Source organism: Leptopilina heterotoma, unplaced genomic scaffold (genome assembly GCF_015476425.1).
Source record: "Leptopilina heterotoma isolate Lh14 unplaced genomic scaffold, ASM1547642v1 Lhet_177, whole genome shotgun sequence".
Classification (NCBI taxonomy): Eukaryota; Metazoa; Arthropoda; class Insecta; order Hymenoptera; family Figitidae; genus Leptopilina; species Leptopilina heterotoma.
Window position 1 is genome coordinate 688035 of NW_025110893.1, and position 14950 is coordinate 702984.

Sequence of the window (14950 nt, forward strand, 5' to 3'; positions counted from 1 at the left end):
AGACGCTGAACACGAAACAATTAAAGTGCACAATGCTCTGGGTTTTTATTGAAAATGTAAATAAGCTTAAAATAAGTTTTATTAATTTTTTAAACTTGGATCTTAAATTGATTACATTTCATACTTCAATTTTGAATATTCTCAAGTTCTAATATTAATATCAAAAGAGGGTCAAAAATTAATATAAAAAAGAAGTGAAAAAGTTTAATAGTGTACATTTTTAATATGTTGTGTGAGGTAAGAGTGGTTGTAGATTCTAATATCCTGCTGTTGTTCCTTGTCTCCGATAATCTGAAATAGCCGTTATTGACATCTTGTTTTTAGCAATTGCTGTTATAGCACTTCCTATACCCGTATAAGTAGTTGCATTATGTTTTATTGCACGCAAGTGATTTAGAACTGCTTGCGGAAAACCATTTTCATATTGGATAGTCATTGGAAAGAGCTGTAACCAAAAATAATTAACATATGAATATTAATTGTTAGATGTAAGTTCTTTAAAGTTAGGGTGAATGTACAAATTAACTTTTTCGGTCACTAAGCATTTTTATAGTATCAGTTTAATGTACATTAAACTTTCTAAGTAAAATTTACAAAGACATAATATAATACCTGATGATGAACTCTGTATGCATCCACAGCTTCTTTAACATTATAATCTGCCCAAATATTTAACATAATTGCAAGCGCTACAGCAGTCGTAATTTTTGTACCACCTGCAGCTCCAATGACTAGTCTCACTTGATTATTTTCGTCTACCTATTAAAAAAATATACATAAATTGGCATATCCCTAGAACCTTATTTATAGACGTATTAATTTTATCTGAAAATAACCTGTCAATAATATTTTTTTGATCCCACAAGCAAAAAATGGTGCTTTTAAATATCTGACGACAGGGAGTAAAAATCATTCACTTGTTCGACTTGTATGAAAATAACGGTCCACTTTTCTCAAAATCCTGACGTGATGGGGGTTTTTTGTTTCAAGATTCAGAAAAAATAACAGCTGGTCCCAAGTGATATTTTTCCTATGAAAAAAAATAACTCCATCTTCATACATGTCGAATAAGTGAATGACTTACTCAATTATTATAAGTGTATAAAATAAATCTTACAATTATTGTTGGTGACATCGAACTTAATGGACGTTTTCCAGGTTTTATGAAGTTAACAGGTGACGGAGGTATACCGAAAGCATTAGTAATATTAGGAGAACTGAAATCATCCATTTCATCATTGAATATGATTCCAGTCGAACTCGAGCGAAACATCGCTCCAAATCTAAAAATAAGTTTTGCTTAGTATACTCAATAAAATATCAGGAAACTTTAATGTTTAGTGGTAACTTATTTTGACCAAAGGGTAAAGTTTATTTATATTTTATATTTATTATTATAATCCTATATTTCATTTGATACTTTCGTAGCAAATAGAGATATATTTTACACTTTCGTTCTTAAAATTTACTTACACTTGATTAATAGTAGATGTCACTGAAACTGCATTGCCGTCTGCATCTAATACTGATACGTGACATGTTCCATGATCTTCAGGATTTGAAGTAACTGCTCCATAAAAGTTAGGGTCATTAGATGTCCATGTATCGTTAATTAATCTTCTTATATCTTTGGCATAATCAGCAGAGGTAAAGTTTTTAACTAAGTTTTCTGTAATATAAAAATTGTTTTTAATTATTTAAGAAAATAGGATTACAGCAAAGGTCGTCTGTAACAACTGCTTCATTTTGGCACGACTTGTATGAACATCGCGTTCATTTTTATGCGGTCGAACAAATGAATGACTACTCCCTGTCATCTGCTATCTAAAAGCGTCATTTTTGTGTATGTGGGATAAAAATCACATTAAACTTAATTTAGAATTTTCAACCTATTCGTTCTGCGTGAATTGAAATAAAAGCAGCCAATAAACTTAACAAAAGTGCGTAAAACTTACCAACATCCTTTTCAAAATCGGGGTCACCTAATTCGGTACGTTTTGCATAAGCCCATTTAAACGTTTCAATCACACGATGCCAAATAATTTCCTTGTCATTATTTAAAAGAAAATTTTCGAGAACTTTTATAATAAATGATACAAGTACTCCAGACCCAGGAGGAGGAGCTGAATAAATAGTCATTTTTCCAATATTTACTTTAATTGGCTCCTTCCATGAGACTCTAAAAGTTAACAATGTAAAACGACTTTTTAAAATTAAATTAATTAAGGGAAAGTAACAAAATTAAACTGTGCTGAGTTAGAGGTGACATATTATTTAAATAAAATTGTCTTTATTAACTAGAGCTAAAGGGCTGAAATCTGGAGTACTCTACATAAGCATTTGTATGTCTCATAGTGTAAGAAATGAGATTGACGAAATTTTTTTTAAATTTATGTTTGCAAATCAAATTAATTTAATTGGTGTATGGATCTCTAAGATTCAGTCCACGTGCAATTCGCACTTGTCCTTCTTTTGTATTTTAAAAAACGAAAACTTTTAATTGAAATGTAATCTTACCTGTATTCTTTAAAGTCTTGTAAATCAATAATTCCTTTAAAGGCTTGAATTTCATCAGTTAACATTTGCGCAATTGTTCCATTATAAAATTCTGTAATCCCAGTATCAGACAGTATTTCTAATGTTTTGGCTAGTTGTGGACGTTTTATTCTGTCCCCCTCCTGTAAAGATTAAAGCATAATTATAATTTTTACACAAAATTTTCATAGATATTACGGATAGAATTCCGTTCGGATCTCCGTGTGAAATGTTTTTTTTCATCAATTCTGTTTCAATCAAATCAAAACGCCTCAGAATACCTATCGGAATTTAGCCCGAATTCTGAAAGAAATTTGTATTTGAAAGTGGAAAGTCACAAAGTGAAATACAAAAGGAATATAATATTCCAAAATCAACTCTTTTACGCATATTAATATTGCGGGAATCAATTCAAGATGCTGCCTTTACGAAACGCGGTAGAGCAAAAAGATTTAAAAATCCTGAATATCTGATTTTAGAAGAATGATTAGTTAAGTGGATGAAGGAATGTCATGACAAAAACGTTCCAATAAGTGATTGTAATGATTTAAAAACTTGAAATTTTTTTAAAAACTTTTGTACTTTCAAATATGTTACCTTAAATAATTCATTGGTACGAGAGTCAATAAGTATTTCAGAAAGAGTAGGTTCGGCTCTAATTAAATGTTCCTTAGACTTAATGTAACCGCTTAAATAACTATTAATGCGGGATCCTGTTTGACAAAGTTTGATTGTTGGTAGAAAAAGATCTTTCCAATTTAGTTTACCAAATTTTTGATGGGCCTCCCAATATCCTAGAAGTTCTCCAGGCACAGCAACAGATAAACCACCTGGAACCAGAGAAACACCTTAAATTGTTAAAAATCCTTGATCGCCGCTTACGAATCTGGAGTCTGATTTTCAAAATTTAAACTGTCGGAGAAATTCAGTTTGAACTTACCGTTCAAAAAACTTGAAGAATTTTATCAGACGGATTAAATTAAAATACAATAATGTTTCTTATACGAACCTTGATATGATAAATTTGGATTCCCGCCAAACATAGAAGAAGTTGCATGTCGCGATGCAGTTTCTCTTGCATCTAAGTAATGTGCTTCTTTCGTAGTAGAATTCCATATTGTCATTAAAAAGCCACCTCCGAGTCCCATACTTAAAAATATTAGCTTTTATTAAAAAAGTAAAATTTAAATTTTGTTGCTAAAATTTGAATCACGTGCAACTGGGTTCCGCGCGTAGAAAACTGATGTACATCGAATAGAAATGTTTTTTTTCGATTGGCAATTTCACTGTAAACCAGTGTTATTATCTGAATTCTATACTTCCCACTAGGAAGACATCTAATAGTTACCATGCAATAATGATAAGCTTACCTGTGTAGAGATGCTACTCCTTCACAAAGTAGTGCTCCAATCGCTGCATCTATAGCATTTCCACCCTTTTTTAATAATCCAACACCAATTTCAGAACATTCTTGTCCCATTGCTGAAATTGCTGCCTAAAAATTAAAAATATTTTGGAAGCATTCGAATTTATGAATTACTAACAATTTTTCATTTTAAATGTCAGGAATTATATTTTAACTGTAATATGTAAAAGTAACATTAAATTAATATTTCTTACCTGTTTGTAAATGCCAAGTTTTGCATCACTGTTGTGTTTATTGCTCCATATAGAGGTTTTCTTATCGCTGAAAATGTAGATGGCGGATACAATAAAAATAACCAATAACAAAATAATTAAACCCATGGCCCATAATTTCTTCCTTGGCATCCTACTGAAAAATAATTATTAAAAATATAAAATTACAATCTTATCTCTATTATATATATTTAGAAAAGTGACTATTTACGAAAACCGAATATACAACAAATTGCACCTAGAAAGTTTTCCCAGAGACATCTCTTCCAAATGCACAAGACTTCACACGGACATCTCTTTTCACACTACAAGTCTCCTCGGGATATCTCTTCCCAGGTAAATATATTTCTTAAACTTATGACAAATCAGGGGGTCGATTATGTAATATCACTCCACTTTCACTCCACTTTCACTAAAATTTTAACCATAGTTAAACTGTACTAATATATATTAAAGAGCTCCTATTTTGTGTCAGCACGTGATACCTACAATTGAAAAAATGCACTTCTTAAGCTCTTCATATCTTCATTTATGGAAATCTGATGTTTACACAAACACACATATATACGGAATGACATTTTTTAAAAATGTCACTTTTGAACTCAATATAAGATAAATAAGATAAGTCAAATAAGATAAAAATATGTCACAAAATTGAATTTGAAAAATTTTAGTATTACGAAGCAGAATTAATAAATTATCTAAAGGTAGACAAGAGAAATTAACATATCAATTTGAGAAAATCTTACGAAATTTGAATAATTTATTGAGATGAAATATGGGAAATTAGTAACATTTAATATTATTATAAAGATACATGATTTATTATAAGAGTAAAAACAAATAATTATTTGTTTTTACTATTTATTTTAATATTTAAATATTATTATAAAATTAAAAATACCTACAAAAATTTTAATATTTAAAAATAGAATATATTAAAAGAAGAAAAATTAAATATATATCTACACTGACAAAAATTAAAGCGCTCTACTATCCTCAATGCGAGATAGCAGCGCGTCCTCCGATATAAACATAAACATGGCGTCTTCCAAAACTCGAGTAAAGATAAAAAGTTTATTTTTAACATAATAGAATATCTAAATTTCCCACCACCAAGTAAATTCCATTTATAGCCAACAAAACCAAACCTACCGTCCACGACATGCGGTAGATAATACTAAGATAATATAACTTAGATAATACTAAGTTTAAACAATAATATTTTCTTAACTGAAATTTTAAACGCAGTTGGAGGGTATGTTGGTATTCAACAGAAGATCAGAATTGAATTTTAATTTTTCATAAACTGTTAACAACCTAGATTGTTGCTGAACAATATTCTGAAGGATTAGAAAATTTTATTATAACTTTCAAGCGCTTTTAAGAAGTAGTAACTACAGCCGAACATTAGCAGAAGATGTTAATTGTCACAAATAGGAGTTTAAATTAAATTCTTTTCAATTTTATTATTTTTCAATTTTCATAGACTGTTAACAACCTAGATTGTTGTTGAAACGTTGCTGAACAACATCCGGAAGGATAGAAGATTTTATTGTAAAATATTAAGTGCTTTTAAGTAGTAGTAACCACATCCGAACACTAGAAGGAGATTATAATTCGTCGGGTTAGTGGAAAAAATGTGCCAATTCGAGTAATGATTATAAAAGGTGCCTACTCGGATAAAATTTATAAAAGGTGCCACCTCGTTGAAAAATTGTTTTCGTATTTTGCGTGTATAAAAATTGTTTAACAAATTACGGAATCGACCTCCCTGGATACTATAAGTGCTACTACGCGCGGTTGCAAGGGATAATTACCAGCCAGGTGTCAGTGAGCGCCTCGAGGCCGTTCACTGCTATCTGACTGATATTATACTTTGCGGACCACGTGCAACGGCACTTATAGTATCCAGGAGCTCAATGTTGTCATATTGTGGTTGGTAGTATTTTGACGCAAAATTATCCTAAGAGCTAATTCATATATTGTCACAATATACAATTTTTAAATGAATAAAAATTTATAATTAAATAAATAATGCGTAGAAAGATAAACATAAATTTTCCAGGCATTACTGCAAAATATTACTTACAACTAGTAATATTATGACAATATTGTTTAGTAATATATAAATTACGCTGTTTGAACAGCTTAAAAATTAATATAAAACAGGTATTTTTAATGATGTACTAAATGAGTCAAGGAAAAAAAAGGAAAAAAAACTTCAATGCAGAAAATACTTTAGAACATGATTTATTTAGTAATTAAGACATCTTTAAAGCATAGAAGATTATTTAGTTATTTTCAATAGGATCAACAGTCCAATTGTTTGAATTTAACTATACACTGTAAAAAAAAGGAGTTAAATTTTAACTCCCCCGGGGGGTCTATAAAAGTCGAACCTATTGGAGAGTTAATGCCAGGGGAGTTAAATAAAGAGAGTTAAAATTTAACACCCAAATGCTAACTCCCCATGGAAAAAATAACTCGCGCGGGTGTTGAATGAAGGGAGTTAGAAATTAACTCTCTTTTGGAGTTGATTTTTAACTCGAAAAATTTCACTCCCAACTCCCGAGTCCGTTAACTCCCTAAATTTTTTACAGTGTAAGATTACGTGACATTTTTTTGCAAAGCGTAGTAATACTTTAATTACAAATGTTTGAAAAAAATGATAAATTTTTAATTAATTAATTTTTTTTAATTGTCTTAATTAAGCTTAAGAATATTTGACGGTTAATCATAGGGAAACGTAAGTAAGCGTAAAACGATTATGGAGCACCACATAAAAATGTCAGTCTCACGTGCAAGTTACAGGTCGATTCATATAGTTAAGTATTCTTATTCTATTTTAAATTTCATATTTTAAAAATAATATAATGTTAGAATAAAAATTTTATTTCTACTAACCTGAATAATAAATATTTTAAGTACAAGGTTGGTCCCTTTAGTTAGATTTTTAAATGCACAAGAAAATATTTTTGTTAATCCTTAAATACAAGGCAGAGATAATTTGGTAGTACAGACAATGAAAAAGTTTCGTATTTTCTCTATATAATATTGGCACACAGAGTATAGAATGTGTATCTCTGCTTTACGCCAAGGCTATGTGTCTTAAGCTTAATTATCAGACTTTACTATAGATAACACTTTCAACACTAGTAACTGTATGTTTATACATTATTGCGAGATGTATTGTAATTAATAAGCGCCAATTTCAATAATTTATGTAAATAAAATTTGAACTTTATATAATTATATGAAATTATTTATCAATTTTCCCTATATTTACCACTATTACACAAAATATTAAAACTTGCTATTTCATTGTAGAAAATTTATCTATTTCTTTTGTACAATATTAAATAATTCCCCTTATTTCTGCACTTTGCTACAAGTTTTTGTAATTTTTGCTAATAGCTGTCTCTCCGTGTAAGAAAAACAAAATTTTTCGGCCCTAACGCATAGAATTTGAAAAAAATTATAAGTTGTGAAAACATTTTTGCAGAATTTCGATTATTTTGCAAGATATTGTTATTTAAATTTTTAAGTCACTTTTTTCAACAATTTTTATTTCGAAATCTATGATAGTTACAAACAAATGTTCAATATGAAAATTGTAGGGAATCTATTGAATTTTAATCATATTTTATTGGAAATACATTTTCTCATTACTTTTGAGTTAAAATGTTTGTTGAAATATATTCAACAGTTCCATAATCATACAAGAGACTTGTAATTCGACTCTAGTTTATAGTATTTATTTAAATCAACGTCGCAAGCATCCGTTTCCATATCCACATATTGTCCATAGCCAGATAAGGCAATATTCACCTGGTTTATATACTTTTTCAAATCTTCAAAAGCTATCCCATTTTTTGCTTTAAGTTGTACCTCCCATAATGCATATGGACTTAATATAAAATCGCCCTGTTGTAGTTTTTTATATAATAAATTAGTTTGCATTGGATCATTATCACCATTTTTCTTTTGTAATGAAAACGAGAAAGTGTGTCTATTGGTGGATATTGTGTAATAATTTTCACCACATCTGCAAAAAAGGAATTTAATTATTATAATAGTTAAAAACGCTAACAATGTTACACTAAAATAATAATAATTCAACTTTTTTATTTTATTTCTCACCTGTAATATGAAGTACCCATATGTGTCATAGTCACATAAAATTTGTTTAATATCTTATCTAAATCTTCTTGATACCTCGGATTTACTGCATCGAACTCTAGTGCAATTGTCTTGAATTTGACAGCATTTATTTTAAGTCCTTCTCGTACATTAGCTTCCAATAAGATCTTTTCTCCAGACAAAAATTTTTTAATTAACAATTTATAATTAGAATTTTTCCAAGTATAAAAAGGTCCAGAAAATTCATTCTTTATTGAAAATAGTCCCTCATGGACATGCTCATCAACATAAGGTATTATCGATACTTCGCTTTTTTCCAAGTACTTCATAACCCGTTTCATTTGATATATTACATTTGATTGTACGTTACTAAAATCATTTATATCTAAATCGGAAGGCAATCCAAATTCAGAGATGTAAAATTTTGCAAAGGGAAATACATATTGTTTTAAAGTATTCATTGTTCTTTTGTAAGGATCTATTATTGCATTAGTATCTAACACTATCTTTAAATAACTAATGGCATAGTTAAGATTTTCCTCTATATTTAAATTTCTTATGCTGGGTGAATTAATTTGAGCTATATAATCCACTAATACCTTTCTGTCTTGATATTGTTCTATGCGTTCATATATGTTTATTAAAGTATTTAATGTATCAATTAACCGTTGCACAAGACTTCCCAAAGTGTCTGAAATTTGTGGAAAGTCTTTTGTCATAATGTTTAATCTTGTCTTTATATTTGTCAATGTTTCCTGTACTTGCCATTTCGTTACATCTATTTCAACTTCAGACATGGATGTTAATTTATTTTCAATATTATTTACTTCATCTCGCATGCTTCTTAACATTGGCATAATACTTTGATGAATGTCATTTTGAAAATCATCTAATTTTCTAACTTTACTCTTATCAGTGTTTATTTCTGCATTAATTTTGTCTATTTCAGGACTATTGAAGGTACATGAGTCAAGAATTTTGTAACCTGATTTGTATATTCTGTTTACTTTTTCCACACTTTTTAGAACTTCCAAGATTTCTTTTTTTTTATTATAAGCATCTTGACCTACATTTAATAATTTAATAGCATTAGTTAAATTTTGTTCTTTTTCAGAAATAACTAACTCGGTTTGATCAAGTATACTATTGTCAGACAGTAGATCGTTTGTTTTTATTTTTTCTAATTTTTCCCTTGTCTCTTTTAAGTCAGGTAACTCTTTTTCTTTATTCTTCAAATTTTCTATGTTTTTCTTTAAAGCTTCTTGATGAGAAGACCATAATTTATCAGTTATGGATTGTATATGTCCTCTGGCTTTCGATAACACATCAACTGAATTCTTTAATATAAAGTCTCTCGTTTCTTCTTCTGACATTGACTTTAGGACAAGGGGTTCAACATAATTTTGACCAGTTTCTAATAATCCTCCAATAATAGTTCCCCAAGGACCACAGAAGGAAGCTAAAAAAGATACTCCTTTTAGTACTTCAAAAACTCCTCTCATAACTAATCTCTTTTCTACCGATTTTTTCCTTTCTATGTCATTTTCCAGTTTTATTTCTACTCTCTTTTCTTGAAAAATTGTCACATTCGTCAGAGTTTTGATTTCGGATTCCATTTTTTTATTTATTTTTTGAACTTCAGAATCGATAATTTTAATAATTTTATTTGCTTCTCTGATTTTATTGTCAATGTCGTTTTTAAATCTTTTGTTTATTTTGTTTCTGTTTACCTGATTGGTAGCAGCGGAAATTTCTTGTACACTTTCTGAAATAAGAGACAAATGTTTTTTTATATCGTTGATTAGATAATTATTAGATTCGTCTTTGATAATACATTTTTTAATTTGAATAGCAGCACATAAATAGTCTAAAACTTTTTTATGTTCCTTGTTATTTTCCTTATAATATGGAGCCTTGGCATAATTTTCTACTCGTCGCAACAAAGACTTATAGAACGGTAAAAAGTTTATTTTATTATGAAGTTCAAAAAATTGTTCTTCTAGTCCTTCTAATTCATTGACAAATCCTAAAGTTGTTTCAAAACCAGTTACTTTTATTTTATCTTCAGGAGAATGTCCAGCATCTAGCACTATGTAAAAGTTCATTAATTCAATAGAATTTATTCCAGTCGATATTTTTTCCCTTAAATATTTTTTGTATTTGTTTACACTTAAAGGGAATTCGGTCATTGCTGGACTTTTCAAGTTTATCATTCCATTCATGTTTTTGTTTGACTCACCGCTTTTTCCCTGCGGAAGCATAACTATTTCTGTCTTAGTAACATTAATCAGATTGTATACTGTTTTATGTTTGTAACGACCAGCAGCAGGTCGTTCCCATTTTTTGTAAATTCCATATATTGTTCGCCCGTCCATACTTCCTATTCCACCTAATCCTCCAACACCTCCTTCTCCATGTATCCCACTTTTATTATAAACTACTAACTGAATATTAGACAAATTGGTAGGTAAATATAAAAGTACGTTCCCTGCTGTACCTGGTAATCCACCTTTTCCTCCATTTCCACCAACTCCGTTTTCATTTCCCTTCGAACCTTCTACGATTATGCAGGAAACTGTATTGGAGGGTATATTCTGAAAATTGCAATCTTTCATCTCTTTAGGAATGTCACCATAAGACGATACCTCAGAATATGATTCTTTAAACTCAAATGCATATGTTAATCCATCTTTACCCTTTGCTCCATTTCCTCCATCTTGTCCCTTTCCACCATTACCTCCATTCATACTAATAGTAAGTGAATTGTTTGCTAATTCTTCTTCATAATTTGCACAATCATTAACTCCATAAAGTTTAGCCCCAATACCAAGGAAGTTACCAGCCGGCCCTCCTGGAAGTCCTGGTTGTCCATCTTCGCCATCAAAACCGGGTGTATAGCTATCAGGAGCTTTTGGTGGGCGAATAATATTTCCAGATATTCCATCCAATACAATCTTCCTCTCACCGCACACAACCCATTTGGGTGCAATTGCAACAATCTCAAGTTCCTCTCCAGTACGAATTAAATCAGTGTTTATATAGAGTGTATCAAAGGCAAATAATTCTAACCGTTTGATGCCAGTGACGCAATAATTATTTGGGGGTATTTGATCAAATGTAATGAATTCTCCTTTTATTTGCAATGTATTGTCAGAGCACATCATATCTGATTCATCTAATACAGTTCGATAATATATGTTACAAAAACGTTCAATTTTAACTTTATTGATAAATGTCTCATTCGGTGTATAGTAAGTTGGAAAATCTTTCTCCACTTCACGCATGTACAATTCTCTGAAACGAACAAATCCTACGTCAAACTTTTCGGAGTACGTCTTCATTACACATGTATCCTCTAACTCTTTTATTCTAAAAAACTTGTTGTTTCGACGTTTTTGTACCTCTATGTCAGATAACGAAAAGTAAAAATTATCCAAAAAGATGTACCAATTCTTTGTTTCTTCCACAAATTTTCCAACTTCTTTTAAATTGAAAATTTGTGACAAATTTACAGCATTGCTTAATTTAAAAATTTCCAAAAATTCTAAGTAATCATAACACTGATTTATGTTAACAAAATTGTCTTCTAAATCATAAATGTTGTAGTTTTTGATAAAATTTGATATTTTTGATATAGCTTCTTTCTTGTTTATTTTCCATTGATTATTGTAGTCATCTAAATAAATTATACTTTCTTGAAGTAGACTAATATTATTGCTCAAACTCGTAAAATACTTTTTTAAAACATAAACATCATTGACGTTTTCTTCATAATTTTGAAAATATTTTAAAAGCTGATCATTAATTTCCAACACCTGACTTTCTAATCTCTTTTGTATATTCTTTTCCAAAAGATTAAAAATATTGTTTTGTTCAATTGGTTTTGCTTCGTTTTTTAAGATATATTCGTAATTCAAATCAATTTGAGAAAGGTTAACGAACTTCATAAGGTGTATTACTTTGTACAAAACAAAATATATATTATTTGTAAATGAATAAATGTCTCTGATTATTTCATCTTGAGTTGGTACAAAAAGAATTTCAATTCTATTATATTCTTCTATTGAAGTAGTTGTTATTAAGCTATTCAGAAGGTTTAAACTATTTTTGCCTGTATTATATAAAATGTTATAAGCTTGTACTAAATTGTCAATTACTTTTTCATTAAGATTATCAATATTGTAATTTCTGCTTTGAATTTTTGTTGTAGCTGTTACAATAAGAGAGAAGCTATTACTGTATTTATCAGTATTTATAATAAAAGAATTGATGTGATTGATTAATTCTACAAATTCCGAAATGTTAATTGATTCATCTTCCATATAATAATCAATGGTTAAGAGGAATTTAACAGATTTGGCATGAGACAAGATTTTCCAGATATAATATTTTGACTGTATATCATTTAACAAATTTCCATTATTATTAAATGTGGGAAAGTCTAAATACAATGTATTACTACTACATGCATTTACACTTAATAAATTTAAAAGACTTGAATCTTGTAAGAATTTCAAATTTGTATTTGGAATAATCCAATTATTTTCTTGTGTATTATACAATAGTGAATCTGTACTATCCGTAAGTAACTGAATTAAATAATGTTTTCTTGAATTTCTTGTTCCAAATATTATAACTACATTTTCATTATTTAATGGCAAAGATACTTGATCTAAACTTCGTAGGATTTTTTCCACTTCAGGAAATGAATCTGCTTCATCTGAATCCTGCAAACATAGTTAATTTTAATAAAATTAAACTAATAAACATGTTAAATAATGTTTAAATAATCATCAGAAGAATTTTAGGCGATTTCGACAAATTTATCAAAACTTCATGAATATTTTCTTTTATATAATTATATATATAGAGTAACGTTTTATAAACTTTTCAGTTGTTCTGGCTTCTAAAGTTTATCTTAGGATTTTTAGGATATCCTAATAATATCTTCAAGAAATCCTTTTGTTATAAGTATAATAATTTAATAAATACGTAATTTTTTAACTTACGTTATCAAAGTCATCATGGTAAATATCAGCATTTCCGTTAAAATCGTCAGTTTTTAATAACGTCACACACGAAAAATTTATAAAAATCCATGTAAGAAACTTCATCCTGTGATTTATGATATAAAGACTGAAGGAAGTTACCATTAATCTAATTTATATTATATCATTCAGAGAAGTGCTTTCACAAGTGTTATAATACATAATTATACAAATCAAGCTGAGTCAACAATCTATTAGGTTATTAATCCATTCAACATCACAATCAAAATTACTCATACAACTATGAACTTAAATTCAGAATTACAAAAAAATTATTAGCTTATTATTATTATGACCTGTTATTCTAGTCATCAATTCCGGTAGTATATAATAAAAAATTTTCTATTCAATTTTTTTAAAAGTAAAACTATTTAAATTTATAATTTAATGACATAACATCAAGAACTTTGCTTTATACATAAAATCGACATTACTGTAGTACTTAAATATAGTGTTCTAGTTAAAAATTATTATTACATAGTAATAAAGTTACATTTCTTAGGTTTATATAAAAATCTTACGTAATATGTTATTGCCCTATTAGCACGTAATATTACAGTAATATTAAAATGGCGGCGTCAAAGTAATCGTACAGTAATGTTACAATAATGTACATTGTATATACTCTAGCTTATTATTTGATTATCAAGTAGATTATTATTTTCATTATTATTATTATATTATTTATACAACTATTATTACACATAATATTAATTATTCAAAATTCAAATTGTAATGTTCTCTAATATAAAATTATAATTACTTGATTTACAATTAAAATACTGTAGGATTTCAGTTATGATGACATTTATTCAATCCAATTAATATACAAAGGATTGGAAATGGAAATTTACACAAATCTTAAAAGCTCAACACGCAAAGTGCTTGTCACAAAATGACAAGTGATCTTCGCGACAGCTCGCACAAGACTCTCTATTCTTACTCTTTACAATCTCAGGCAAGTCATTACGAAATAATCACAGTTTTATACACGGAAATGAAAATGTTAGTCAAATCAGTTACCATCACTTTATCTAAACACTCAAATGCTACAGCAGCACATGTATGTACCCACACTATACTTAGCGTCCTGCTCAACATGCGTTCCGATAATGTTAAGGGCATGTCGAACCAGTCAACTTCTATTAATAAAAAATTAAATCATTTCTGTTCTTCAGGATCCTGTAGGGCTCCGTTCCTACTACAACTAAGGTGATTTCCAGATGACAAATTATAAAAATTAGAAAAAATAAATTTTTAACGTCTTTTCAGCCAAATTTTGATTGTCTGATAGCGTTCGGATTGTGGTGCTACTACTAAAAAATTTAAATTAATTCCTTTATTCTTCAGGATTCTGTAGATCTAAGTCCCTACCAGAACTCAGGTACAAAATCATTCTTACAAGATCCGAGCGTCACAGAGAATCCCGGGGCCCAACTAGTTCCCTACATTTTTTCTTACAAGATTCTTACTAGAATTCAATTTTTGGTAAAGAAACTTAAGGAAATTTCTACATGGGAGGTAAATGTGTTAGATTACTTTTGTGGTATCCTCGTAAACAGGAGTTTGAAAATGGAAAATTATTA

The 14950-nt window shown here is 29.1% G+C and overlaps 2 protein-coding genes across 9 annotated transcripts; both read right to left on the reverse strand.

The window, feature by feature from the left end:
- Positions 1-61: 61 nt before the first annotated feature.
- LOC122499794 (glutathione hydrolase 1 proenzyme-like) lies at positions 62-12396 on the reverse strand. 8 transcript variants are annotated; one of them, XM_043608305.1, is made up of 12 exons: positions 7081-7324; positions 4385-4658; positions 4156-4309; positions 3906-4030; positions 3545-3684; positions 3133-3365; positions 2518-2678; positions 1956-2179; positions 1474-1669; positions 1118-1283; positions 613-759; positions 62-445 (listed from the first exon to the last, which is right to left on the reverse strand). In XM_043608305.1, exons 2-12 carry the CDS (start codon positions 4432-4434, stop codon positions 257-259), a joined length of 1785 nt encoding a protein of 594 aa, XP_043464240.1. In that variant the 5' UTR covers positions 4435-4658; positions 7081-7324; the 3' UTR covers positions 62-256. The 8 variants fall into 8 exon arrangements, 7 of the variants coding, with proteins under 7 accessions (XP_043464240.1, XP_043464244.1, XP_043464243.1 ...); XM_043608309.1 differs by having other exon boundaries at positions 4156-4306; positions 4412-4658; positions 7081-7322; XM_043608308.1 differs by having other exon boundaries at positions 4412-4658; positions 7081-7321.
- On the reverse strand, positions 12326-14950 carry LOC122499827. Its single transcript, XM_043608349.1, has 3 exons — positions 13326-14950; positions 12474-13043; positions 12326-12376 (listed from the first exon to the last, which is right to left on the reverse strand). The coding sequence occupies exons 1-3, from the start codon at positions 13467-13469 to the stop codon at positions 12326-12328; spliced, it is 765 nt and encodes a 254-aa protein (XP_043464284.1). The 5' UTR covers positions 13470-14950.

What these genes read in the sequence shown, in the direction of transcription:
- LOC122499794 (XM_043608305.1), bottom strand. Translation starts at nt 4,434, where the DNA reads ATGTCTCTGGGAAAACTTTCTAGGTGCAATTTGTTGTATATTCGGTTT. An exon ending in TCCAAATTTATCATATCAAG is followed by an intron (nt 3,366 to 3,544) that starts GTTCGTATAAGA and finishes CTCTGGTTCCAG; the next exon opens with GTGGTTTATCTGTTGCTGTG. An exon ending in CATACAGAGTTCATCATCAG is followed by an intron (nt 446 to 612) that starts GTATTATATTAT and finishes TTTTGGTTACAG; the next exon opens with CTCTTTCCAATGACTATCCA.
- LOC122499827 (XM_043608349.1), bottom strand. Translation starts at nt 13,469, where the DNA reads ATGGTAACTTCCTTCAGTCTTTATATCATAAATCACAGGATGAAGTTT. An exon ending in ACCATGATGACTTTGATAAC is followed by an intron (nt 13,044 to 13,325) that starts GTAAGTTAAAAA and finishes CTATGTTTGCAG; the next exon opens with GATTCAGATGAAGCAGATTC. An exon ending in TTGATAATCTTAATGAAAAA is followed by an intron (nt 12,377 to 12,473) that starts GTAATTGACAAT and finishes CTACTTCAATAG; the next exon opens with AAGAATATAATAGAATTGAA.